The 24,375-nt window shown below is 47.4% G+C and overlaps 1 protein-coding gene across 4 annotated transcripts; it reads left to right on the top strand.

The window, feature by feature from the left end:
- The first annotated feature begins 3,024 nt into the window (after positions 1 to 3,024).
- NDNF (neuron derived neurotrophic factor) lies at positions 3,025 to 24,079 on the top strand. Of its 4 annotated transcripts, none has more exons than XM_066184889.1 (4): positions 3,025 to 3,376; positions 19,867 to 20,061; positions 21,024 to 21,148; positions 22,018 to 24,079. In XM_066184889.1, exons 2-4 carry the CDS (start codon positions 19,868 to 19,870, stop codon positions 23,406 to 23,408), a joined length of 1,710 nt encoding a protein of 569 aa, XP_066040986.1. In that variant the 5' UTR covers positions 3,025 to 3,376; position 19,867; the 3' UTR covers positions 23,409 to 24,079. The 4 variants fall into 4 exon arrangements, with proteins under 4 accessions (XP_066040986.1, XP_066040983.1, XP_066040984.1 ...); XM_066184886.1 differs by having other exon boundaries at positions 19,438 to 20,061; XM_066184887.1 differs by lacking the exon at positions 3,025 to 3,376 and adding an exon at positions 3,605 to 3,874 and having other exon boundaries at positions 19,438 to 20,061.
- Positions 24,080 to 24,375: the final 296 nt, after the last annotated feature.

The following is a 24,375-nucleotide window of genomic DNA, read 5'->3' as shown; positions in this document are numbered from 1 at the left end:
CTGATAATGGATCTTCAGACCTGCCCCACAATGAGAACCATATAATTGGGCAAAAAAAAATTGTGTATACACAAAATTAAGCACACACGCAGGCACTCCCAGTTTGATCTGTCTTCCATACCAAATGCACGGCAGCGCCGGCTGCTAAAACTTGCAATGAATTATTTATATGATGCATTATCTTTCTTTCTCACCTCCTAGAATATCCAATTGCCCATTTCCATTTTTGTTTTGGAAAGGTTCATTATTCGGGATTTTTTTTCACTGGATTGCTTATTAAACATTTGCTGCTCTTTTTCTCCATCGTATATAACATGCATCTTGTTTCCTGGTAGCGCCTATCCATCCCCTCTAAGGGACCTCCCAGTGTTGGGAAACTGTGAGGAGTGTAGTTTTTACCCCAACAGTTTACAGCCCTCCTTGGGATCCAATTAGAGATGTTCAAAATTTGGGATATTTATTTGCTCACTGGACTCAAAGCTGTCTCAGCCCCCCAGAAAGCGATCCACGGCAACAGACAGAGGTTCAGACTGCATGTGGATGAATAATTTGGTTACTCAGCTGCCTGGAAGCCTCTGAGAGGGTGGAAGGAGAAGGTGGGTGCCAAGGGAGAAATCATTTAGAGGTTTGCTGCTCTTCTGCCCCTCTACTTTCTCAGTTTTGCCCCAAAGACATAAGGAATAGCATTTTACACTTGAGGACTTCTTGCCTTGGGTGTTGTATGTGACCATGCCTGGGACCCGTTCCTGTAAATGATTGTGAATCATCTCTGGTTCCAGGGGGTAATATTTTAATGCCAATTTTCTGGGAGCTGGGATAGAAGCTGGGGCTATCCCAACTACTATTTAAGGTATTTCAAAGGAATCACCTACATGAGGGAATTTTCCACGTTTGGTTTTCATGGTTTGGTTTCTATTTAGAAGGCTGCCCCAGTGCCTTCCAGACATTCCTGTAGTTTCCAGCATCTAAATCCCAAATCTGCTTCCTGTATCTGTGTTGAATGTTTTTGTACCTTATAAATTTTGGGAGAGGGGAATCTTGTTGTGCAAGTGTTTTAAAAGTGCCCCTGGCTGGGAGTCTCACTCTGTGCTGGGCGTTAAGTCACAATGAAGATTTACAGGGGGAATAGATGTGGAACCACAGGCATCCAAAACAAGAGTTTTACCTGTGCAGAGGACCTGGTGTGCACACACCCCTGCAAATAATATCCCAGGGATGTCACATTGCTTCCCCTGGAATCACAGACAGTGATACCCCCTAAGAACAATAGCACTAAAACTGTCCTTGGCTTCAAAATAATCGGTTTGCCTGTGTGTGAGGCACACGGTCTCCAGAGCTCTTTGGCTGGGTAGCAATATTTTACCTCTAATGACCTCAAACCCGAACCAGCCATTTTTTTGCAGGCTCTACAAAACCCCGTTGTGCCATGAATTGCACCCGGTAGCTGCTGCCTTCACCTGAACACATCCCTCCCTGCTGGCTCCTGCACGCTCCAAAGGCTTGTGGGGGGAAGCTCATCAGAATGTACCAGGTTTTCTTCACTAATTTCAGCTTTCTCATTTAGTCAGCTTCTCCCATTTCTGGGTGATTGAATCTCTGTGTCTTCTGCATCAGAAGAGGAGCATATGTAGTTTGCTGAGATTTTTTTATTGAGGTGTTGCCGTTGGAAGCAAACGATCCTCTAGGAATAGAGAAGTCAGGATGCTGTGTGCAAATACCAGGTATTTTTTGGTTCTCCTTAAACATGCGCAAATTAATCCTAAACTGTGTCTTTCTCTCTTCCCTAAACTCCTACCCTTAAAACCTATTTGAAAATGATTAATAGAGTTGTTAAATATGTAAAAATAGGGACATGAAAACAGAAGGATAACTGGATAGGGGCTCCCACGGGGCTCTTTTTCTTAATCCTGGGTTTCTTTCAGTGAACTTATATTTCTGAGCAGAACCTTGGGCAGAATGCTGGCTGGCCGGACCCGGCTGCTCTGTGAGTTGACAGAATGGGAGGTAAGTGGCAATAACTAATGGCAATTAGCAGAGGTCTTGGACAGCTACGTGTCCCTGAAGGCATGAGCTCTTCAGGGTGTTGTGTCTTCAGAGTGGAGCTGTTTGTCACCCTACACGTCACCCTACAGAATATGACAATTTGCATCCCTCCACTGAGGCTTTGCCGTCAGATTTGCTCAGCTGTCTTGCAAGGAGAATTAAAAAAAAAAAAAATTCAGAGGGTTTATTTAATTTTTGCTCCCCAAATCTGTTGAAATAATAGGGCAGGAATGATTAGCTTCTGGGAATTACCCATCAGCTCTTATCAGTAATAACTTGTCTAATGCTTATGTAGCACTTGACGTTTTTATGACTGATGTGCCAGAAAGGAAACAAAAAGAGATAGGTTTGTTTTTTAAATGGCAAAGGATAGCTTTTGTCTTCTCGTTGTAGCTCTCAGGTAATAGCAAGAAAATTGTCCCTCGGTCTGCAAACCTGAAAGCTGCCTCTGACCAAAACGTGATGAGGGAGAAGGTGAGAGGGTGAAGATGCAGCTTCGAGACCCGTTTGCTCACTTGCAGCAGGGTTTTATAAATCCCGTTTCTCACGCATCCTTGACGATCTCTCCCGCCTCCATCGCTGTTGGGATGTTCCGCAGCGTTCCCGCAGCCCCGACCGAATCAAGGCAGCGGCTGCATGAAAGAGAGGAGCCGGTTGCGTGCCCCGAGTCCCCGCATTCCCCCGTCCCGGCTTTGCTTTCAGGCAGGATCCAACCCTGCAAGATGGATGTTGAGTAGGCTCGGGCAGCGCGGCCGAGCGCGGCACAAAGCCGGGCGGCGCGGCGCTGGCTCTGCCGCGGGCGGCGGGCCGGGCCGGGCTCCCCTCGCTGCCGTGGACTCCCCCCGGGCCCGCCCCTGCGGTGGCGGAGCGGTGGCGGGGCGGGGCGGCCGCGCCCGCGGGGCACCCCCTGCCCGCCCGCCCCGGCGGCAGCAGCGAGACGCGCCGGGCGCCGCCGCTCCGCGCCCCCTCCGCCAAACTTTTGCCGGCGCTCGGCCGCCCCGCGACTCCTCCCGGGAGACGAAGCCGGAGCCGAGCCCTCGTCCTGGGCGGCGGCGGGTGCCCGGGGAGCTCTCGGCTTCTTTCCCCAGCTTTTTATTGTTTTTCATCTATTCCCCCCCCCTCCTCCTTCTTCCCCGCGGGGAGGGGTGGGGAAGGGAAGGGGCTATAAAGCGCGAAGGGACGTGCGTGACACAGTCCCCGCTGCAGCCCGTCTCCGCCGTAGCGGGGGGGGCTAGGTCAACACCCACCCCCCTAAAAAACAACCCAAAACAACCCAAGCCTCTCCTACTGCGGGAGGGGCAGCACAGGACGGGCCGGGACCGGACGCCGCAAGGTAAGGCACCGGCAGCGGGGCAGGGAGAGGGGCCGCCCGCGCAGCCCCCTCCGATTACCCCGGGGCGGGCGGGGGCCGCGGTGCCCCGACCCGGCTGCGGGACCCTCGGCCAGAGCGGGGCTGGCGCCGCGGCCACCCTGGCGCCGTCCCTGCAGCCGCGGCTGCGGCGCTGAGCCCGCGTCCCGGCACCGCTCCGCCGCGGCTTTTGCGGGATGCTGCCGGGAGAAACATCGGCGCCCTCTTGGATCCCTCCCTCGCTTTCGAGGTTTGTTTTTTCCTCCCCATTTTTGCCCTCTTGCAGCCCGCGGCGGCCGGTGCCCCACAGCCCGTGCGGCTGCCGGGAAGCCCGACTCGTCCTCCGGCGCTGCCGCGGAGCGGGTGTGTGCCAGCAAGGCAGCGGCTCCGGCTTCGCCAGCATCATACGTTGCTCTCGGAGAAAAAAACGTGGCTACGAAAAAAAAAAAAAAAAAGCCGACAGAAAACTCTTCGGTGGGATGAGTAAGTGCTGAGGTTTGCTAGGTGCAACCTTGGTTCTGTTTTTATTCCGACAGCTCAGAGACAATGGCTACAAAGCGTTGTTTAATCACTTGCAGATAGAACTTTTATGCATTTAAACCTTAGCAGTTAAAGGCTAGCGCAGAATTTTGAAAAGCTGTGATTCTCTGAGCGTGTTTACTCTGGATGAATTTAACACTTGAGCGGTAGCATGCCCTGGTTTCCCGGACGGGTTAGCGTGGTGCCAGGGATGAGTGTGATCCTGTCTGTGCCATGCCGGCCGGCGCTGCTCTGGAAATCATCCCGGTGGACACCGACGTGGACTAGGCAGCCTCAGCAAGGCTGGTTTCAGACAGCGGGTCGTGAAGCTTGTAGCTTCTCTTGGGATTTCGCCTCCCCACCAAAGGAGCTGGGTAGCATCTAGTTACAACGTTAATTACAGCAATTAAACAGTATCGCTCTTCTTGCGGCTCGACTGAGCGGCAGGAGGTGAGCTCCAAGGGGGAGGCAAGGTCCCTGCCGTAAATTCCCGGACCTCCCTATCCCAGCTGGCTGTTTGCGAGCAGCCAAGGATAGCAGATGATGGCACAACCGTGGCACTGCACTCCACTGGAGCACTCCGCAGTCAGACTGCTCTGGCAGCCGCATCCAGCACTGAGGATGGGCTCCCAGCCTTGATGCACCCGTCATGCTTGGTCGAGACAGTGGAGTTCTGTCTGTAAAAGTGGAAGGGGCGAGAGTGATGTGAGGGTGAATTCCTCCCTGGGTGGTTGGCGGCGAGTGATTTATGGCATCGGTGACCCTGGCCCAGGCACTGCTGGCTTGGCCATAACCTGGTTTCCATAAAAACAGCGCTTGGGTGTTAGACACCATCAGCACCCTTGGCTGTGCCATGAGGGAGCAGGGGGAAAAACTTTGTGTTTCTGCTCAGCCTACTTTGAAAATCGCTGAATCGGAGCTATTTTAGGAATGGCATTTAGGATTGCTTCTTTTCAGGAATGCCTCATCCCCCCCGCCGCGCTCTCCTACCTCATCGCGAAGCACATACCTGAAGGAGAGCTGCCCAGGTCAGCTTTCTAGTGCCACTACAACTCTCTGAAGTATTCAGAGCAATGCCTAGAATTTAAAACTTGCTGATATTTGAAGTATGAGAGGACTTTTTTAAAACACTGAGGGATTTTTACCTTTTAGTCTGACCATTAAGAATGTGGTGAGATGTGCAGTAGTGCATCACGTGCAGGTACTGTGTGGATGTATCCAGGGTCCTGTGGATGTGTTTGACTCTGTTGTGAGCAAAGTGATACCTGCTCCTCCTGGATTTTCTGTGTCAGCAGATAACAAGCCCTTCTTAATTTTGAAAGAGCTTTATAATATGTCTGCAAAATTCCTTGTCACATTTCCATGCTGAGGACTGTGGGTGCATCCCACTCTCCTTGTCTCTGTGTGGCCCTGGACAGAAATCCTGTTGATTTCTGTGCTGTGGAGGGTGGGCACCACAGTGCATCATTGCAGCCCTACCAGCAAAGTGACAAAATATGCATGTCCCACTCCTGAATGGGGACATGCCAGGCTCCGCCAGCAGCTCCCTGGCACCAGCCACACCTGGCAGGCGGTGGCACACATGTGTGACGTGCTGCTGGCATCGTGGGCCAGCAGGTCACCGCCCCAGGTGCCCTGGGGAAGGTCAGGATTTGGTGGTCAGATAAGAGGGAATTTGAGCACTGTGTGGGATGCAGATCCCACCGAGATGACCATGGGCCACTTTTATTTAATTGTGAGAAGTTTGTCACCGAGGCAAGGCAGAGCTGTGTAGGATCGCCCTGCGCGCCTGTGTTGTTGTGGGTGAGCACTTTGGAAATGTGGAGGCAAAGCTCTGAGGTTTCCTCAATGTTTATAAATACAATCTGGTGCAAACTGTCAAGCAAGCTGTTCAAAATCACGTCATGCCTGCGCTGCCTTCCCCACTCGGTTTAAATGCCTTCACCACAGAGCCGGTGTTCATCTGTCATTTGGAGCTCCCGGCACACAGCCCCGGCCCATCTGCAGGGCTTTCCCAGCACCCCTCTCCTCCTCCTCCTGCCAGCCAGGCTGGGGGTGCAGCGCCGTGGGCAGGGTCAGTGCCATGGCTCCACATGCAGCACCACATGCTCATTGGAGCCTGAGCATCCTTCAGGGCTCCCAGAGCCCAGGCTGCCCCAAAGCAACGTGGCTCACAGACCAGAACTGCATGCCGGGGCAGAAAGGGTGTCTTCAAGTCCCCTTTGTCCTCCTTAGGTTTGCCTACCTTAGATGTCCCCTTAAAACCAAGGGATAAACCCTTTCCTGAAAGCTCCATCCATGCAGTGGCCTTCTGCTCCATCCCATGCCCTCAATAGGGCTGGAAGGAGGCTGTTTGCCGGATGTTTCACTCTGAAGTGTGCCAGGGTCTTCTGCCTTAATATATATAAAAAGATGAAATGTTTAATAAACTCAGACCCTGCTTTTTCTTCTATGATTTATGTCCCAAGAGGCTGGTGATAAACAGTTTATTAAAAAGAAATCCTGATTTATTTCTGCAAATGGTTACATTTCAAGCTGGTACCAAATGGTTTTGTAGACCACCTTTTATGCTTCCCATGGCAGTTGAAAGGATTGCTAGAAGAACAATCCAGAATCTAAGTAGGTTTGGATAAAGGCAAGCCAGGACTGTACGTCAGGGTTTGTGGTGCTTTTATGCAGCAAGGCAGTGGATTTTACCACGGAACATCTGGGCACTGGCTTCAGTTACAGAGCAGATTTTAGTGGGATAACAAATCTTGCCTGGCTTCACGTTCATTTTGAAGTCACTAAACTTTATACAAATAATAAAACTGTAAGCCCATTACTTCACTGTTTGCAAGGGGCTGTTTCAGTCCCCCTCCAGGGTCTCACATCTTTCTGGGGCTGGTTTTATTTTGCTGTGCAAAGTGGGTATTTATCTTCTTGGTGCTAGGCTCACTTTGACGGGAGGCAGCTTTGCTAATTTGTAGTGATGTCCACTCCGGGGAGGGCAGGCGTGTTTCCATTCGCCCCTGCCGAACCAGCACGTTTTCTGCATTAGGGGCAGCCTCATGAAAGTTTCTTCTTCACAGCACTCAAAGGGACTGAGGTTGGTAACCTGGAGGGTGATAGAGCTGCTCTGGGCTACCATCTCGGCCACTCATGACAGTTAAAGTAACGGGGGAGAGTTTGCTTTCTTTTTCTGTTTGATTATAAAATGCAGAGGAGAAGAGTAGACTGGACTGAAGGAGGGAAGGGCTACCTCTTTTATACAAAAAACAAGTTTGCAAGCCCTTACAGAAAGGTGCACGTACTGCTAGGAACAGGTTATCCTCCAGCATCAGGGAGGATAACCCCAGCCAGTTATGTATCAAGGAATACGTGTTTGAAATTTAAGTTCCATGTGAGAGAGCATAGATAGGCCATGAGACTGGAGTTTATGCTGATCATGGAGCACCTGGGGTGATACTGAATGCTGGTGAGCTCTGCATTTTGGTGTCACTGACTGTATGGGCAGGCATAAAGCAGAAGAAATCAGAATTACATCCAAGGAAGAAGAATATCCCAGGTAAGACCAGTGAGAAGGGACTTACAGCACTGCTTGAGCTCTGTTAACTCATGAGTGGAGCAGTGAGTGAGCGAGCATCGCTTTGGGGAAGGGGTGGAGTGCAGAAACTGTTCTGTTTCACATCGTGACTAAGATCTACTTCTGTGGCAAAAATCCTCGTTAGATCAAACAGGGATAGTTTCTGCCTGAGAAGATGACTGAAATAAGCTCCTGGATGGATGGAAGGAGCTTTGAAGGCTGAGGAGATGTTATGTTTGAAAACTTTAGCAAAATGTCATTAGGAGAGGAAGTATTTGCCCTTAGATTAGAAAGCAGGTCAGGATAATAAATCATAACTCCAGGAGAATGTGCTTAAAGCTGGAAATACATTCAGAGGGGAGAGAAAGAGAGTAAATATTAGAAAGAAGCTTGTTCTTTCAGAATCAATTTTCTCATTTGCTGCATGCAAGGACACCCACTGAACAGGAGAAGGATAAATGTTAACACAGAGCTGTAACAGGAACCAGATGAAAATCTCACGATTGCGTGGATGGCTTGGACTGCTCTGCAGGGAGCATGTCAGTCATGTGGGACACATCAGAAACAGGCAGTATGTCATGTCACCTCATGTGTGAGGTAGCTGACAGTCCAAATTCACCAAAAGCCTGATGGAGGGTATTTTACAGGATAGATTTTAAATGACATTGCAGTAATCAGAAACACGAGCGGCCTGAGAAGCCAGCCCCACTCCACAACTGCTTCACTAAACACAAACATGCCTGTTACCAGAGGGGTGCAGCAGATCCTGCACAGAGCGTCTTGCAGTGGGCTCTGGCCTTCCACCCAGGCAGCTATTTTCAGCATTTCTCACAGATTTCTCAGAGTTGTTCAAATTTGGCCTGAACTGGGACTGCTCTTGCTTCAGGGTAATTAAACTCAGGGGTTAGAGAGATGTTTGTTGCTTGTGTGACAGCTGAGATAGGAAGCAGTGGGTACTTGCTGTGAGCAGCTGGGAAACTGAAAAGCAAAAGGCAATAATTTATCTCTCCTACCTCATTCCCTGCTCCACAGGTCCGGATATGAGTGCCCTTCCAGCGTGACCCTCACACGCTCCCAAGGTGACACAGCACTGAGGCCGACACTTCCCCCGTGATTTACAGGGCGAAAGCATTGTTTGCCTAATTGAGTCTATTTCTTCTGTCTTTTTTTCCCCCTGTATTATTTGAGAAAACACAACTTTGTTGAAACTTTATTAGGGGGTGAGTAAAATGATGCTTTTCATCTTTCTCACCTTTAGCTTGCTCAGTACCAAGACAGAGCAGCACCAGACCAGCCAAGAAGCAGCAAGATTGCGGGTTCCTCACACACATTTGCAAGAATGATTGAAAAGGAAGATCTGTTTGTACAAAGCAGCCAGAATATTGTGAAGAAGCGAGTGCTCTCTCTCTGTCTCCATCGGTCTCTCTCTACTTTGTTTAGGTGCAGCAGATTTACTGCTAATTTGTTTATAGTCAAACAGTCTAAACGTGCCTCAGCATTCTGAAATCCAGAAACCTGATGGAAATTAAGCAGTTTACAGATCAGGATGATGATGGTGTGGGAAAACCAAGTGTCCTGGAGCTGTCAGCTGGTCTCTGGATGTGAAGGAAAACATCAGTGAGCAGCGTTAACAGTTTCTAGTCCCCATTCCTTCCCTTCCTTTGGCTACTAAATCTGTGCTTAATTCCCCAGGGGTTTTCTCTCCTGGGTAAGAATTACTTACTTGAGTATGATTTGTATGACTAATAGGATCTTATCCTTACTTGGGGAAGACTCTAGGGGCTCTCTCAAACTGATTTTTCAGTAATGAGAAATAATGAATAAAAGTCTAATAGTCCTAGGGGGTATTAAAGTTACAATTTTGCAGGGAAGATTTAATGTCAGTCGATTAAAACTTTTATAATCCTGTTATAGTACAATAGTCAGAAAAAATAGTAAGAGGGAAAATAAGTAGGTTTTAAGACCCTCTCACATCATGTGAACAAGTCTAAATTTAATGTTTGGATTAAGCAGGTATTTTAAAGCAGGACTCTAAGACATCTCTTGCAAGTGTGTGTTAGCAGGGTGGCAGGCTCAGGGAAGGAAATGTGCTATGTTAATTTATGGAACACATTCTAATTCCCACTCATCTAAGAAAAAGCAGTTGCAAGGTGTTTATGAGAAAATCCAGGCAGTTAGGGCTTAAATTAGAAAATGCAAAATTCAGAGACCTCAGCAAAGTGTGTTTCCAGTAGCCCAAAACATGCTCTGGCTCAGCCTATTGCTCACAGGGCACATGAGCATCCCCACTGGGCGCTGTGGGCGCATTGTGGGTCTGTTCACCAAGACTGGGCAGACCTCGACTCCTGGCCCTCAGCAAAATGTGTGGGAGTGAAGTGAGACCTGGGGGCATCATCGCCATGGGCAGAGCCCCCACATGGTTCCAGTCCAAGCCTCTGCTGAGATGCCTTGAGGGGACAAAGCACCAAGGAGCAGACACTGTTTTAAGAATTTACAGCTTTTTGGGTTTAACAACGATCAGCAGTGATGCTGGAATGACGCTTCGTCCTGTAGCAGCAGTTTTCACCCAAAAATGTTGCAGCCATTTCCAGCTGCTGGCAAAGGGACACTCCCAGAAGGCAGCACCAGACCCCATACCAGAGCTCTTACCATTTTTTCCCCCTTTGGGAAAAGAAATGCCCTTGGTGTGCATTTCAGTCATCTCTGAATGCAGAAGCTCCTCCCTTCTTCTCCCTTCTTTCCTCCTGTGTCAGCCCGGGATGTATGGCCACCATAAGGAGGCCGGAGGTTTTGGGGCTGTTTGGATGTTCGCTCACCCATGACAGCCCGGCCTCCCTGCCCTCATGGGTCCCCTCTGCTTTTGTTGGCAGCCAGCACATGAAGGGCTTGCCTTTCCCCTGCCAGCCTGCACAAATAACCACTGGCCTAGCACTCAAGTGGAGCTGAAACCAACTCTTGCAATAATCTGATTTTTCAGACCCCTTACCACAGCTTTGCAGGTGACCCTGGTAGGTTTGAACTCTGGCACCACATCCCTTTGGAGCACCCATCCCTTTTCCACTTAGGAAGGACTTTCCAGCTCAGAAATGCACAAGTCCACTGCTTAGAAAACTAAAAAGTGCCAGAAGGAAGACTGAAGACTGGCAGCTCCCAAACATGCTCCTGTCTTGCTTTGGTGTGATGGGCTGGTGAGCTGTGGTTGGACTCGTGGGGTCTTACAGCCTCTCCAGACAAGTGTGCATGTGTCAGCTCTGACCAAGGCAATCTCCATGGCTCTCCCTTACTGTCTCCCCTTCATTTTGCCCTTTGCAGTCAAATCCTTGCTCTGTCACATGGCTCCTTAGTGCTGGAGGGGTTGAGTGATTGAGTGATGCTGGATGAGCAGCCGGGGGAAGTTTGGATTTTCTCTGGAAGCAGTGGGAAGTGTCAGGCACCATGGTGGGGACAGCAGGGAGCTATGTTGAGAAATTTGGAGCAGCTCATACCCTCCACTAACATCTTTAATTAATTTTTTGAGCTAATTTCACTAATTTATCTGTGGGAATCTGTGTCTTTTTTAAAAGCAGGATGCTGGGGGAATAAATACAAAATATAGGCAGTGTGAGCATTCCTTCACCTACCTACCCACCCATGTACTGTAGAAAAGCAAGCATGCAAAAGGGGGAATTTGCTGAGTGGCATCCAGGAGCAGTTCTGAGGCTGACTGTGTTCCCTGGGATGTGGTTCATCCAGGATGAGCCATCCTGTGCTCTAAGCCACTGCAGCCCCTCAAGAACCGGTGCTAAGAAATGATCTGTGCTGCTTCCTGGAGATGCTGGGGATCAGTGTGGGAGACAATATCCATGCTGGATCTTGGGAGTCTTTGCTGCTGTAACCGTGGCTGAGATTTGCCAGCTCTAACACTAAGAGCTGCTGGTAGAAATATGTAAATATCAACAGCTTCAGCCCTACATTTGATACTTTCCATTTTCAAATACTTGACAAATGTTTACATATTTTCAGCAGCCCTTTTCCAGCTTGGGAAAATGAGACACAGCCTCTGTGAATTACTCTGATATGCAACAAATCATTATGAGAGAGCACCTTAAGGGTTCATTAAGGACTTGCAAGGCCTAAGGTTTCCTTTGCATACTTTTAAAGCTGAAGACAAAAAATATTAAAAATTAATCCAGTTTTGGATAGTAAGTGCAATCAGAGAGATTTGGATTCTGATGATAATTCAGAGATTGGAAATTTTGAGGGATTAGCTATCAATATAACATATATTACTGTGGTCATAGGTAATATGTACTGGTCTCTACTCCCAAATGGGAGAAGTGGAAATGGCCTCAAGCTGTGCCAGAGGAGGTTTAGATTGGATATTAGAAAAAACTTCTTCGTGGAAAGGGTTTTCAGACATTGGAACAGGTTTTCCAGGGCAGTGGGGGTATCTAAAATATAAGTAGTTGTAGCACTTGGGGACATGGGTTACACTGGCCGACGCCGTGCTGGGTTAGCAACTGCACTCAATGGTCTTAGAGGGCTTTTCCAACCTAAACAATTCTCAAATGGGCCAAACTCTGAACACAGTACAAAAACTCACCATTCCTTTGGGGTCAGCACCACTGCAGGACACCATTCTGGTGGCAGCACAGGGATGCAGTCTCTTCTGCTCTGCTCTTCCAGCTTTCTGGAAAGCTGCTGCTGTTCCTCTCTGTGCTATGGCAGGTGAGAAACCCTTGGTGGTAATAAGGGGTGGTGTGGTAACATGACAAAGGAGAATTCCTGAGTCGCTGTTGTGGGAAATCTGTGTGTGTAGAGGTAGGGGAGTGAGTGGGAATAGCAATACCCGTGGGCTGGCTGTGGTTTGTAATCCTGTGTATGTGTGTGATGGTGTTCCTGATGCTGAAGGAAACTGCGTGTCTCATGGAACCTGTGGGAATCAGCCCCTGTGCACTTGACAGGTTTTCCAAGCAATGTTCCCTTTATTAATCACCAACCAAAGAGCAGAAGGGGAGAAGTGCATAAGGAATTCCAGTGTGCTGTTGGCACAGCTTTCCCCAGAATGTGAGTGCCCCGGTTGTTGCTGGAGCTGCTGAGCTCTGCTCCTGCTCTGGGAGTCACTCAGGTGACCTGCAGCTCCCTGCCTGTCCCTACCTCTCCCACTGCTCCCTGCCCTGTGCCTGCCCCTTGTGTTCTCCCCTTTAGCAAACACCTTGTTGGCCAGGAGCAGCTGCCATGCCAGCGGTATTCCCTAGGAATGGCTCAAGCAACTTTAACTCCTTCAGTAGTTAACAAAGTTAATGACTTTGGGTTTATGTTGTGGCACTTTTCCAAGTCTTCCTGCCCTGATGGTTTGAGGATGTGACAGCAAGATGCAGATCCTGGTTCTGTCCCTGCTCTGTATCATGCCCTGACATTTCATCCCTGTCCCTGGAGGATTTTGGCAAGGGTGCTCACTCATAATGTCATCCCGACGTATTCCAGAGGAACAGTGGGAAACTGTAGCAAATACCAACACGCTGGTGTTGGTTGTAATTTGTAATTGTTTGTGTGTTCTTCCCCGCTAATCCCCTCGCTGAAATTTATCACAGAGTGAGCAACCTACACCCGGAGAGCTGTGCTGAAGGCGGAATGACTTGGCCGAGGAAAGCTATTGTTTTATGATTAAAGCAAAGGATTATATTGGGATTTCCTTGAACAAGGAAAGTCTCTGCCCTACTTTTATTGCTTGTAACAGGGGGATAATAATTACTTTCCATTATAAAACACCTCCAGCGCTTGCACTGAAATATTTGTGGTAGAGCTGTGTGGCATTCAGGACTGGTTATCTTAAATGGCCTGGAGTTGTGCAAACTGAGATTTCTCTGCCTTATTTCTCCAACTGGGGCTCAACCCCTGCTGAGACTATGGAAAAAATTCCTCTACTCCGACTTGGGTCAGACTCTCCGAGTGTGACACATTTTCCTCTGAAGGAGCTGGTAGCAGTCACTTATCCCATGATGTCTGCCCTCTCCAGGAGTGACATCCAGCCACCTGGAGGTTCTGTACAGGCTTGTGAGGATGAGCAGGGACAGCAGCAGGGATCCAGCCGGTGCTGGAGTGGCCAGGGGAGGTAACGTCTCTCCTGGAGGGAAGGCTGTCAGCTGGCTGCCACCCCGTGCTCCAGCACATCCCTGCTCCCCATGCCGCTGCCACCCACTCTCAAGGCGAGGCACGGAACAACCGAGCATTGTAACAGGGGCCGCCGGGGACACGCTGTCTGTTTGGGTTTGACACTCAGCGCTGAGTCTCGTGGGCAGAGGTGGCTGTGAAAGAGAAGAGAGCAGCGCTGGTATTTGATCTCTCTTTGAAAAAAAGAAAACTAAGAACCATTTCCTTGAGTGTCCCAAATGGCATCTCCTGGCTCAGCTGGTTTTCGAAGCGTCCAGCTGCCACCAGCTCCGGGGTGATGATTTTGATGTGATCAGGGCTGAATCTGTTTCCACTAATAGTGGAAAAATAAATAAGTCTCAGTTTAGAAACAAAATAGTCTGTGTAAAATTTGATTTTTTTGATACCGTATCTCCCTGAGTACGTTTGCTTTCTAACATGTCTAATTTGAGACAGTTCTGTATTTTCTAATGATGCCCCTTTGGAGTTAACCTCTCCCCCAAGCTGTACCTCACTGCCACTGTTGTCCATTAAGATTTGGTAGAAATGTACCCTTATTTCTTCATACCTTCCTAATTTTACATGGTTGTATTTTTTCCCTTTAATGCTACAGTGATTTGCTTGGCTAAAACAATACTCTCAGCAAAGGAAAACTGGAATTGCAAGAAGTACTCGGTCAATCCACAAATTACTGACACGGTGGACTCTCCATGCTTCAAAGGGGCCATTATAGTCCATCATGTCCCTGCATACTTAGGGAGCTTTAATCCATGGATTACAGGTCCCTGGGAGCTCCTGCCCTCCCAGTTACAGCTGGTCCTGCCAACGGGAGCTGCCATGTCAAGCTGGCTGTGGCACTACACAAAAAATTGGTCTTTAAAATCCACAGAGACAGTGATACACCCTTGCATCCCTGTTAGGGCTGCATTCCTTGTTCTGAGCCCCTGAAGAGGTCCCACAGCCCTGCCTGGCCCATGCTTTTTCCCCAGGCACCAGGCAGGACCGAACAACAAGTTTTCAAAAGCAATGCTAAAAAAAAAAAAAAAAAAGGAATCACAAAAACGTCCAAATGAAAAGCATACCAAGCGTTTTCCACATCCTTTAGGGAATAGTCAGCATTAAACAGCAGACCTTCACTTTTCCCCTCTGGTCTCCCCCTAAACAAACAAACTGAGCAGCTTCCATTAAATGCTTAAATTGCAAATGCATTCTTTTTCCTTGTTTGCCCATTAAAAAGAACTAATTGCACTACAATCCAAATTTATAAGTGCTTTTAAACTCTGTTGCTCAGGTGATAACTGTGTGTGCTGAGGTGCATGTATTTGTGGCATATATCTCTGGAAAAGGAGGGTATAATGGAGAAGCTCACGGCCTCTTTACTTGCAGCATTCCTATAATAAGTCAAAGCAGTCACACAGTGCCCTTTTATTTCCAAAGCTGGACTTAAATCATGTCAATAAATCTGCAGACTTACTATGAGATGCAGCATGGGTAATGTAAACAGAAAAAAAAAAACCCACCCCCAGCACACCAGAGTTTAAAAATAGGATGTAAGGAGGAAAAAAAGTTAACCATCCATACAATAAAAAGAGAAGAAATGCAACCCAAGAGCACTGTGTCAGGCAGTGCCTTGAAATTATCCTCAGTAAATTACAGTCGCACTCTTCCCATTCACGTGAGGGTTTGGTTATTCCAGACGCAGTTGCTCCAGGTAAACCCAGATCTTTTTTGTTTTGGTATTTTAAGTCCTTCACAGGTGTGGCTGACCTGCAGACAGCTGAGGAGTAAAGCAAATTATTTCCATAGGTCAAGGAAGATGACCATGAACAGGTGCCAGTGTTGCATGTGATGAATCCAATACTTTGCTCCCTTTTTCCACAGCATAGGTGTGTTCGGTGAGATTGAGCCTTCCTGTGAGTGTCTGTGTGAAATAAATGCACAGTGAAGCCCAAACAGGAGGACACAACTGCTTGGATTCCCAACAGCCAAACAAAATGGATCCTTGGCTTGCTGGGTGGGATTTCTGTGGTGGGATGCAGGCAGGGGGCCTCTGATCCCTTATAGAGTACGCCCTGCACAGCCACGTTTCAGTTCTGGGAAAAAAAGGTCAGTCAGAAAATGCCATAGGCTTGAGCAGGGGAATCAAAAATGGGGTGATTTCATTTGTCCCCAAGGCCACCTGTTTCTGGCTTGGGTTGGGGATGTGCCCATCCTGCTGAGCCTGTGGGAAAACCCCACGAGGAGCTGCCACAACTCCAGCTAATTTGTCCCTCACAGAACCTGAGCCAGCTGCAAATCCCATTATCCTCTCCATTTCTGGTCCTAATTGCAGTTTACCTGGAGATTTGCAGATGGAGTTTGTTATCTGGAGGTCTTAAAGGCAGGAGAGAGGGCTGTGAAGGGCTTTTGTGGGTGGGATTTTGGAAAGGTTGGGTAAGGAGATTATTAAAAAGATAGGAATTAATTGTAATTGTCATAAAACCCGCGACCTGACTTAACAATTGTTTTCATGTATGCGCTTATAGCTCAGGGTTATAAAATGCCGTTTATAAAATGGTTATTTATACTTTGTGAAAGAAGGGAAAAGCCTCAAGCCTCTGGCAAGGTGGTGAATTTTGAAGTGTTTAAAATCATGTATCTCCCTCTCCAATGTACAACATGTATTTTTCTTCTGTTGATCTTTCTAGGTAAATACAGCTGGGTTCATTGAGCAAACCTCTCCTGAGGTGTGGCTCTTGCTACTGGAGTGTTTGTGTAGCCTGGGAGCTGCTCACCTGGGGACAGCACTGCCGCATTCCGGGTTCAAATCCAAGGAAACCCTGGCCACCTACCCTGGCTACCTCAGCCTGCTTGGATTCAGTGTCTTGATGCCTGGCAGGTGAAACTGAGTGGCCTTGTCGCCTGGAAGCAGCCCTGTCTGTGAGGCGATGGGACCCTCTGGATGCTCCATCCTCAGTCTGACTCCCACAGTTGGTCAGCCAGCAGGACATTTCCCTCTGGCTTTAAGGCTCAGTTGAGACAGAGTTTGGGGAAGAAGTGAGAGGTACAGATGGGCCATTAGAGGGCACTTTTGCAATCCTGGAAAAGGAAAAGGGTGCTTATTATTTCACTTAGGACTGTTTATTTTGGCACTCTCTTAAATTCAGTGATAAACAGCAGCCAAATCCCTCCAGTCAGCAGGAGTATATCAATAAAATATTGACTCAGAGTTTAGAAGAAAAGAAAACAAGACAAACTTGTAGAAAATGGAATAAAAGACATTTAGGGAGGCAGCACAGCCTAGAGAACAAAAAAATCACACAACGTACTTAATGTAATTTGTGTGGCTTAGCAGGGCAGTGCTAAGGCCTCAGCTTGTACCTGGCTTCTAAAATCGAATCCAAGACAAGAAAATGGTTTGTTGGGGGTTTCTGTGGGCTGGGTGGCAGAGCATGAATTCATAGGCTCACATCTAGCAAGTGCATTTTCTGAGGGACTCTGTCAAAGTTATTGGTGAGCTTGCCCAGAAACAAACATGGGATGAATAAATGGGCTTTTTGCTTTCCTCTTGATGTTTTGCATGGGTAAACTATAGAGGGTTTAACTTGAAACCCTGCCAAATTATAACAAGTGCACTGCAAAAACTCAAATCTGTTTATTAACTGGTGTGAAAGGGTGGTATAACACTGATGGCACAGCTTCCAAAAACTGTGAGCAAGGTTTGGATGCCTCTTTGTTGTTGTCCCACTTTTGGAAGTGTCATGGATGAAAACAGGGTCCATTTTAAGCCTCTGAGGTTAGATACATGAAAATGAAAGCACTCAAAATTCTATTAATTTGTCAAAGAACAGAGATTATAAAAGTTTCCTTTTTCAGTAGCAGCTGACAACTTTGCAAGGTATTTCATGTGTGGGATGGGCAGGGATCACAGAACTAAATTTAATGTGTCTTTTTGGAGTTATTGTTAAGCTGAAATGCTTTTTAGAAGCATTTAGAAAAAGAAATTGTAGACAAATCTGTACCTTGTCACTGCTCTGTGGCTGTTAGTGGGGTAGAAACACTGTTTATGGGAGTTTTTAAAGTGCATTAGCTAGTGAAATTATTTAAGAAGTGAAGCTTAGCCTATAATCAAAATGATTTATTTTAGTAGAGGTTACATTGCGCTGGAACTGACTATGGGAATATACAGGATTGCAATTTCAGGGAGTTCAAGTGGAGGACGCTGTCTGCAGAAAGTGTCAGAGTTTCTTACCTAACCAAATAATCTGCTCTAACAGTTGTGATTAAGTTGGAAGGAATTTCATCCCTATTGGCCAACAATAATACTCGAAAAATCAATAAACAGCGTGATAGAGCACACGAAACTCATCGTGCTTTGTGTGAGGGGAGCTTTCTGCCAGCTTCAATGACTCAAGCCAGCAAGTATTTTGACTTACGATCTTTGCTCCTAAAGGTCAAATGTCTTTAACTTTGCTGGTAAGAATCAACACTTCAGTCTGAATTTGAGGAACTGTATCCACTGTCATCAAAAGCTAATTCAGGACCTGGTTGGGGTAGATTTTGACAAAGGCTGGGAAAGCTAAATCAGGATTTACCTGTAGGTAGCAATTGCATGTGTTAGGTAAAGTCCTGGACTCCTTTCCCTTCTGTAGGGCACAGCAATGCAGTAACCTGTCATTAAACCATCCCAAATGATAACAGAGCACACCATTTGAGACCTAAAATTGCGTGCTGTAAGGGAGTGCTCAGTGCACTTCACTCCTGGCTTATGGATACTGCTGAGTTTGCCATGTGTTTTCCCTCTCCCATCACCAATTTCAATGGGAAAATAGAAAGATGAAGGAACTGAGCTGGATAGCAAGACTTGGAGAAAACAGTAGAAAGGGGGAAGGGAATGAGCTGATAGCAGGGAAGAGCAGAGAGGGTGAATGGGGGGGACCTGCATGTTGGTGGAAGGAATGATTAAATAACAACGTCAGAGGCAGAGAAAGCAAAATGAGGGTGAAAATAGCCCTCCAGGGCCTTGCTGGTGTCAGAAGCCCTGCTGTGCAGCATGTGAGTGGCTGTGTTTAGCCATCCTGAGAACAGCACTGGCAGAAGGGGAGCTGGAGGCAGCAGGGAGAGGGATGTAGGAAGAGCAGTTGGCTTGGACTGCAGTGTGCCACTTCTCAAGGAGCTTCATGTTTGCTATTTTTACATAAAATATTAGGGGTGGTGGGAAAAAGAGCTATCTCAGCAGCAGATTTGGTCTTAAAGGTGAAAGAAAGAGTTTGCTATAAAGTTATGGTTACTTCACAGTGCAGTACCCAGAACAGTGCATGACTTCACACTCAGCCAAGGGACAAGATTAAACTGTTCATGCTAGCTCAGCTTTTTACCATGTTTCTCCCCAGAATCAGTGCTAACACAGTTTAGGTAATGGCCTAAATGTCTTTTTTTTTTTTTTTCTCCTAATTAAAAATGGTTATCATTTAACAATTTAAACTTGATATACTTGTACCTGAAATGGGCTTTTTCCCCTCTCCCCTCCATCCCAGAGCCATTATATATGAGATTATCTATTGTACTGAAAGGAGATTTCCAGCCTGTCCCACTGTGTATGTTAGGGTAGTCAATTCTGACCTAGTTATAGACATAATAATGAAAGCCTGAGATTATGAATTATTATGCCTAATTTGTAAAGGATTCTCTGCTTTTGTGTTTTGCAATTCCCATCAGGCTTGAGGATTAAACCCCGCTGAATTGCATGCTAATACCAATGTGCTTTGAATATGTGTGGGTTTGTATCACATGTTTTCCTAATTCGCTGTTTTTGTAAAGAACTGTTTCACTGGAAATATTTACTTTCCAGAGGATTGTTGGAAGCCCAGCCAAAATCTCCTAAGGGAAGTGAAGCTGATGTACCCTCCATCTGCTCTGTGCTTACTGTAGCTCCCAAGGCCAGTGAACTCTGTCTCTGCTATGCAAAACATCAAAGTGTAACTCACCAAAGCATGTGGAAGGCTTTTGCTCTTTGGTAGCGAATCCAGTCTGAAACCAGTGCCTGGACTTGCTTCAGTCACAGTTCAGGATGGGAAACTCTTGGTGACACCCTTTATCCAAGTGCTGTGACAGTGCGAGTTCAGTCGTTACAGTGAGTTTTCCTGGCGTCTGTGGGGCAGTGAAGGTGCCTGCAAAACGCAACATGCATGTGAGGTTGCTGTAGGTGTGCCCACATTCCAGCACAGACGAGCTGCATGTGGTGCCCCTCCTGAGGTGGGACTCCCTGTCATTGCTGCAGGATGCTCCTGCTGCACTGCCCACTGCTGCTCCTGCTGCTGCTGTTGCCGCCCAAGTCCAGGCCCCAGAAGTTGCCCACCAGGGATGAGGAGCTCTTCCAGATGCAGATCAGGGACAAGGCGTTTTTCCACGACTCATCAGTCATCCCCGATGGAGCTGAAATCAGCAGCTACCTCTTCCGAGACACCCCCAAAAGGTATTTCTGTCTGGCCCGAGTAAGGAAGCTGAACTTTAAAGACAGTAGCTCTGGTTGCTGGGTGCTTTGAGATAAAAACTGGATCCCAACCAGAAAAATACAAATGCCAGTGTTCAATTTGGTGAAGTAAATATGCGAGCCTCCACCCCAATCTGGCCTCCCCAGCTGAGGGTCTGTCCAATTTATTTGATTTCTGGGATAAGCCCAGAGCTCCCCCAGACTGCAGAATTTCCCTGAAGTGGGGCCACTAACATGTCTGAAGACAACGGGAGCAGGAAGGAAATTAGAAAACTACAGGCTTGACCCACCACACTTGTCCCTCTTCATTGTTCCCTACTGTGCTTTAAAGAAGCAGCATGAGGCAGCCTGCTCTGACCTCCTCACTTCCCAAACTCCACCCTATGGGTCAGAAAATACTGAGGGTTACACTGGGGAAGAACCTGAGACTCCAGGGAATTCAGGGACGAGCTGCATTGCCTCATTATCACATTCTTCCTCCAGCCTTCTTTGATGAGGAACATTTTACAATAGGTGATGTGTAGTGTCTGGAGGGGTGTTGGGAGGGCAGCTGGGTATGTGTATCTATGTGCTTACCTGGATACAATGTAAAACGTGTGTCCTGTATAGAAGAGCATAGCCCTAAGTTCCAGGAGAGATCTCTTTTCCCTCATTTCCTTCTGTGATTATTTGTGCCTAGGTAATATAATAGGGGTAGAAAGTAAAGCTACTGGAGGGGAGGGGAGGGTAGGAGGCCAGAAACGCCTCTGCTCTGCCTTGACACAGAATTTTGAACTCTGATCCTTAGCTCTGGCCCACCAGCCTTTCCATGCTCCTTCTGCCTGCTGGGAGCACTTTTGACTCTGTGGCCCCACCACGACCATCCCTGATTGTGCTAAATCAATCCCTGTCCATTGACTGCCACCAGGAGTTCCTGACGCGTGGGTCTGTTAACCTCCCTCTAGGTATTTCTTCGTGGTTGAAGAGGACAACACTCCCTTAGCAGTGACAGTGACACCATGTGATGCCCCTCTGGAGTGGAAACTGAGTGTGCAGGAGCTTCCAGAGGAAGCCAGTGGGGAAGGATCAGGTAACAAACCATCAGTGACTTCCCCTATCCCCTTCCCTGCTCTTCTTCTGGATTTAAGGTTCCTCAAACACTGAGTGTCACAGCAGGCCTGTCTTTATGATCTGCTGTTTTGGTCTTCCAGTGCAGGAGATTGACAACAGGGAGCAACATGAAAAGGAAAAAGGCTACAAAGAAGTAAAAGCTGAGGTTGCAGTCACAGAGGTCTGGATGCTGCCAGAGCAAACTGTTTGCCTAGAGTGACTCAGTTTGTTGGGGGCTTTGCTGTGAAGCGTTTACACAAGATAAGAATTGGAGAGACAGGGCTGGCATTGCAGCAGAACTGAGCTCACCCCTTGAAGGAGCTCATCTCCAGATACAGAGCCATGTAGGTGCTGCTCAGGAGAGAAAAGAGCTGCCAGAGCCTCTGACACACATGCTGAACTGTCACACACACCACACTGTATGGCAGACACACCTCTGGTCCCCACTGTGTTTAGCAACAAAATTTTAGTGTGACTCAGACGGCCAAAGCCAAGGGTCCACATCCAGGAACAGGCAGGTGAGTGAGTTTCCCCTGGGGAAAAAAACTGCATGGCAACTCCAAGTGGGATTCCTGGCACTCCAGTGGAAGGTGTTAGCTACCATTCATGAGACTCCATTAACGCTGATCAGGTGGAATTTCTGTTGTGTCTGGGTTTAACCTGAGTGACAACCAATTTTCTTCTCTGATTTGACAGAAGTGTTGATCAATTACATCTTCCTCAGACGACAAAACCTTCCTTTTCCATCTCACATTTGTATTTTATGTAGTAAAATGTGCCTGTTGGAGCTCTGTTTTTCACATTTGCAGAGAGTGTCTGTACAAATGCTTTCTTTTGCTTGTATTCCAGGTGATCCAGAGCCCCTTGAGCAACAGAAACAGCAGATTACCAATGAGGAAGGCACGGAGCTCTTCTCCTACAAAGGCAATGACGTGGAGTACTTTGTGTCCTCTAGTTCCCCATCTGGGCTGTACCAGCTGGATCTGCTGTCAACAGAGAAGGACACCCATTTTAAAGTGTATGCAACCACGACTCCAGAGTCAGACCAGCCTTATCCTGAGTTACCATATGATCCCAGAATCGATGTCACCTCTCTGGGACGTACAACAGTGACGCTGGCGTGGAAACCCAGCCCTACGGCCTCCTTACTGCAACAGCCCATCCAGTACTGCATAGTCATCAACAAGGAGCACAACTTCAAAAGCCTCTGTGCTGTCGAAGCCAAACTCAGCTCTGATGATGCGTTCATGATGGCTCCAAAGCCAGGCCTGGATTTCAGTCCCTTTGACTTTGCCCATTTTGGCTTCCCTGCAGACAACAACTCTGGCAAAGAACGTGGTTTCCTAAAATCATCCAAGTTTGGGCGGCAAACACCCCCAAAGCCAAGAGTTGACCTGCATAGAGTTTGTATTGGGAACAAGAACATCTTCACCGTGTCTGACCTGAAGCCAGACACGCAGTACTACTTTGACATGTTTGCAGTGAACACCAACACCAACATGAGCACCGCCTATGTCGGCACCTTTGCCAGGACCAAGGAGGAGGCAAAGCAGAAAACAATTGAGCTGAAGGATGGCAAAGTTACAGATGTATTCATCAAAAGAAAGGGAGCCAAATTTCTACGTTTTGCCCCTGTATCATCTCACCAAAAAGTCACCTTTTCTGTTCATTCCTGCTTGGATGTTGTTCAGATCCAAGTTAGGAGGGATGGGAAACTTCTCTTGTCTCAAAGTGTGGAGGGTGTGCGGCAGTTCCAGCTCCGGGGGAAAGCAAAAGCAAAATACCTTATTAGGCTGAAGGGCAGCAAGAAAGGCGCTTCCATGCTAAAGGTCCTGGCTACAACGAGGCCTAACAAGCAGTCATTCCCTTCCCTTCCCGAAGATACGCGGATCAAAGCCTTTGACAAGCTCCGCACATGCTCCTCGGTCACAGTGGCATGGCTGGGCACGCAGGAGAGGAACAAATTCTGCATCTACAAGAGAGAAGTGGATGACAATTACAACGATGAGCAGAAGAAAAGAGAGCAGAACCAGTGCTTGGGTCCAGACACGAGGAAAAAGTCAGAAAAGGTTCTCTGTAAATACTTCCACAGCCAGAACATCCAGAAAGCAGTGACCACAGAGACAATCAGAGGCCTGCAGCCTGGCAAGTCCTACCTGCTGGATGTTTACGTGATAGGACACGGTGGACACTCGGTGAAATACCAGAGCAAACTGGTGAAAACAAGGAAGTTCTGTTAGTGGCCCTGGACAGAGGAACACGAGGAATTCTGGACTGAGCATTATCCTGCTTCCGAGTATACGGATTGACTATTTGCACAGCTGAGAAGTTGTGACCTGTATTTGTACTGTGTAGAAAAGATATCAGCTTGTATATTTATGTTTACATGAGTCCTTGTCTGGAGGAACTGAGGCTGGTGCTGTCTGGTAGCACCTGGCAGCGGTGTTATCGTGTCCAGTGACCCACATGTGATGCTCAGTAGATGTCCAAGGTAGCAGAAAACCTCGAAGGAACTGGCACGCCTTTGCTTCCATATTGCATGAACTGCTTCTAAATTATTTTATACTTTAAAAGGCAGAGATACATAATTTCTCCACCCTGTTATTCACACACACAGCTCACAGACATATGCCCTTTCTCTCAGTGTAGATGGTAGGGTTTCTGTAAATTATTTTATAGAGTCTTGTTTTAAATGTTTATGTTTCTATGATTGTAAAGTATTAAAATCTGCCCCCAGTAAAATACAGATCTAAACTAAGTATTAACTGGGCTGCACATGAAGCAGTTTCATTGCTAATGTAAATTCTTACCTAACTGATTTTCATGTTTAAATACTGTATGTATTTCATGTACAAAGTTGCCATAACATTATATTCCTGTACATAAAATTAAAAATATTAGATTATGTATTATTGACTTTTTGTTGCCTTTTGGTTTTTTTTACATTCTAAGTGGGCAGACAGACGTGGGGACAGAAGAGACATGCTGAAACTTGAACTGAATTCAGTTTTCCTGTTTCATCATGGCTTGGATTCTGAGTTAGGGTGACCATGCAGATCTTTTGTATGGTCATTTGTTTGTTTCTGTGAGATTGTCATTGGAAGCATTTGCTTCCTGGATGCTGCTGGGTTTGACCACAATAGTAAGAAGCTGAAAAGATTGTACTTTTTCCATTGACAAGAATGGTAGTGCTACCAAACCCCCAGG

Source organism: Chamaea fasciata, unplaced genomic scaffold (assembly GCF_029207755.1).
Source record: "Chamaea fasciata isolate MVZ Bird 193981 ecotype frontalis unplaced genomic scaffold, bChaFas1.0.hap1 SCAF_6, whole genome shotgun sequence".
NCBI lineage: Eukaryota > Metazoa > Chordata > Aves > Passeriformes > Sylviidae > Chamaea > Chamaea fasciata.
Note: the sequence above shows the minus strand (reverse complement) of the source record. Positions and strands in the feature narration are given on the sequence as shown.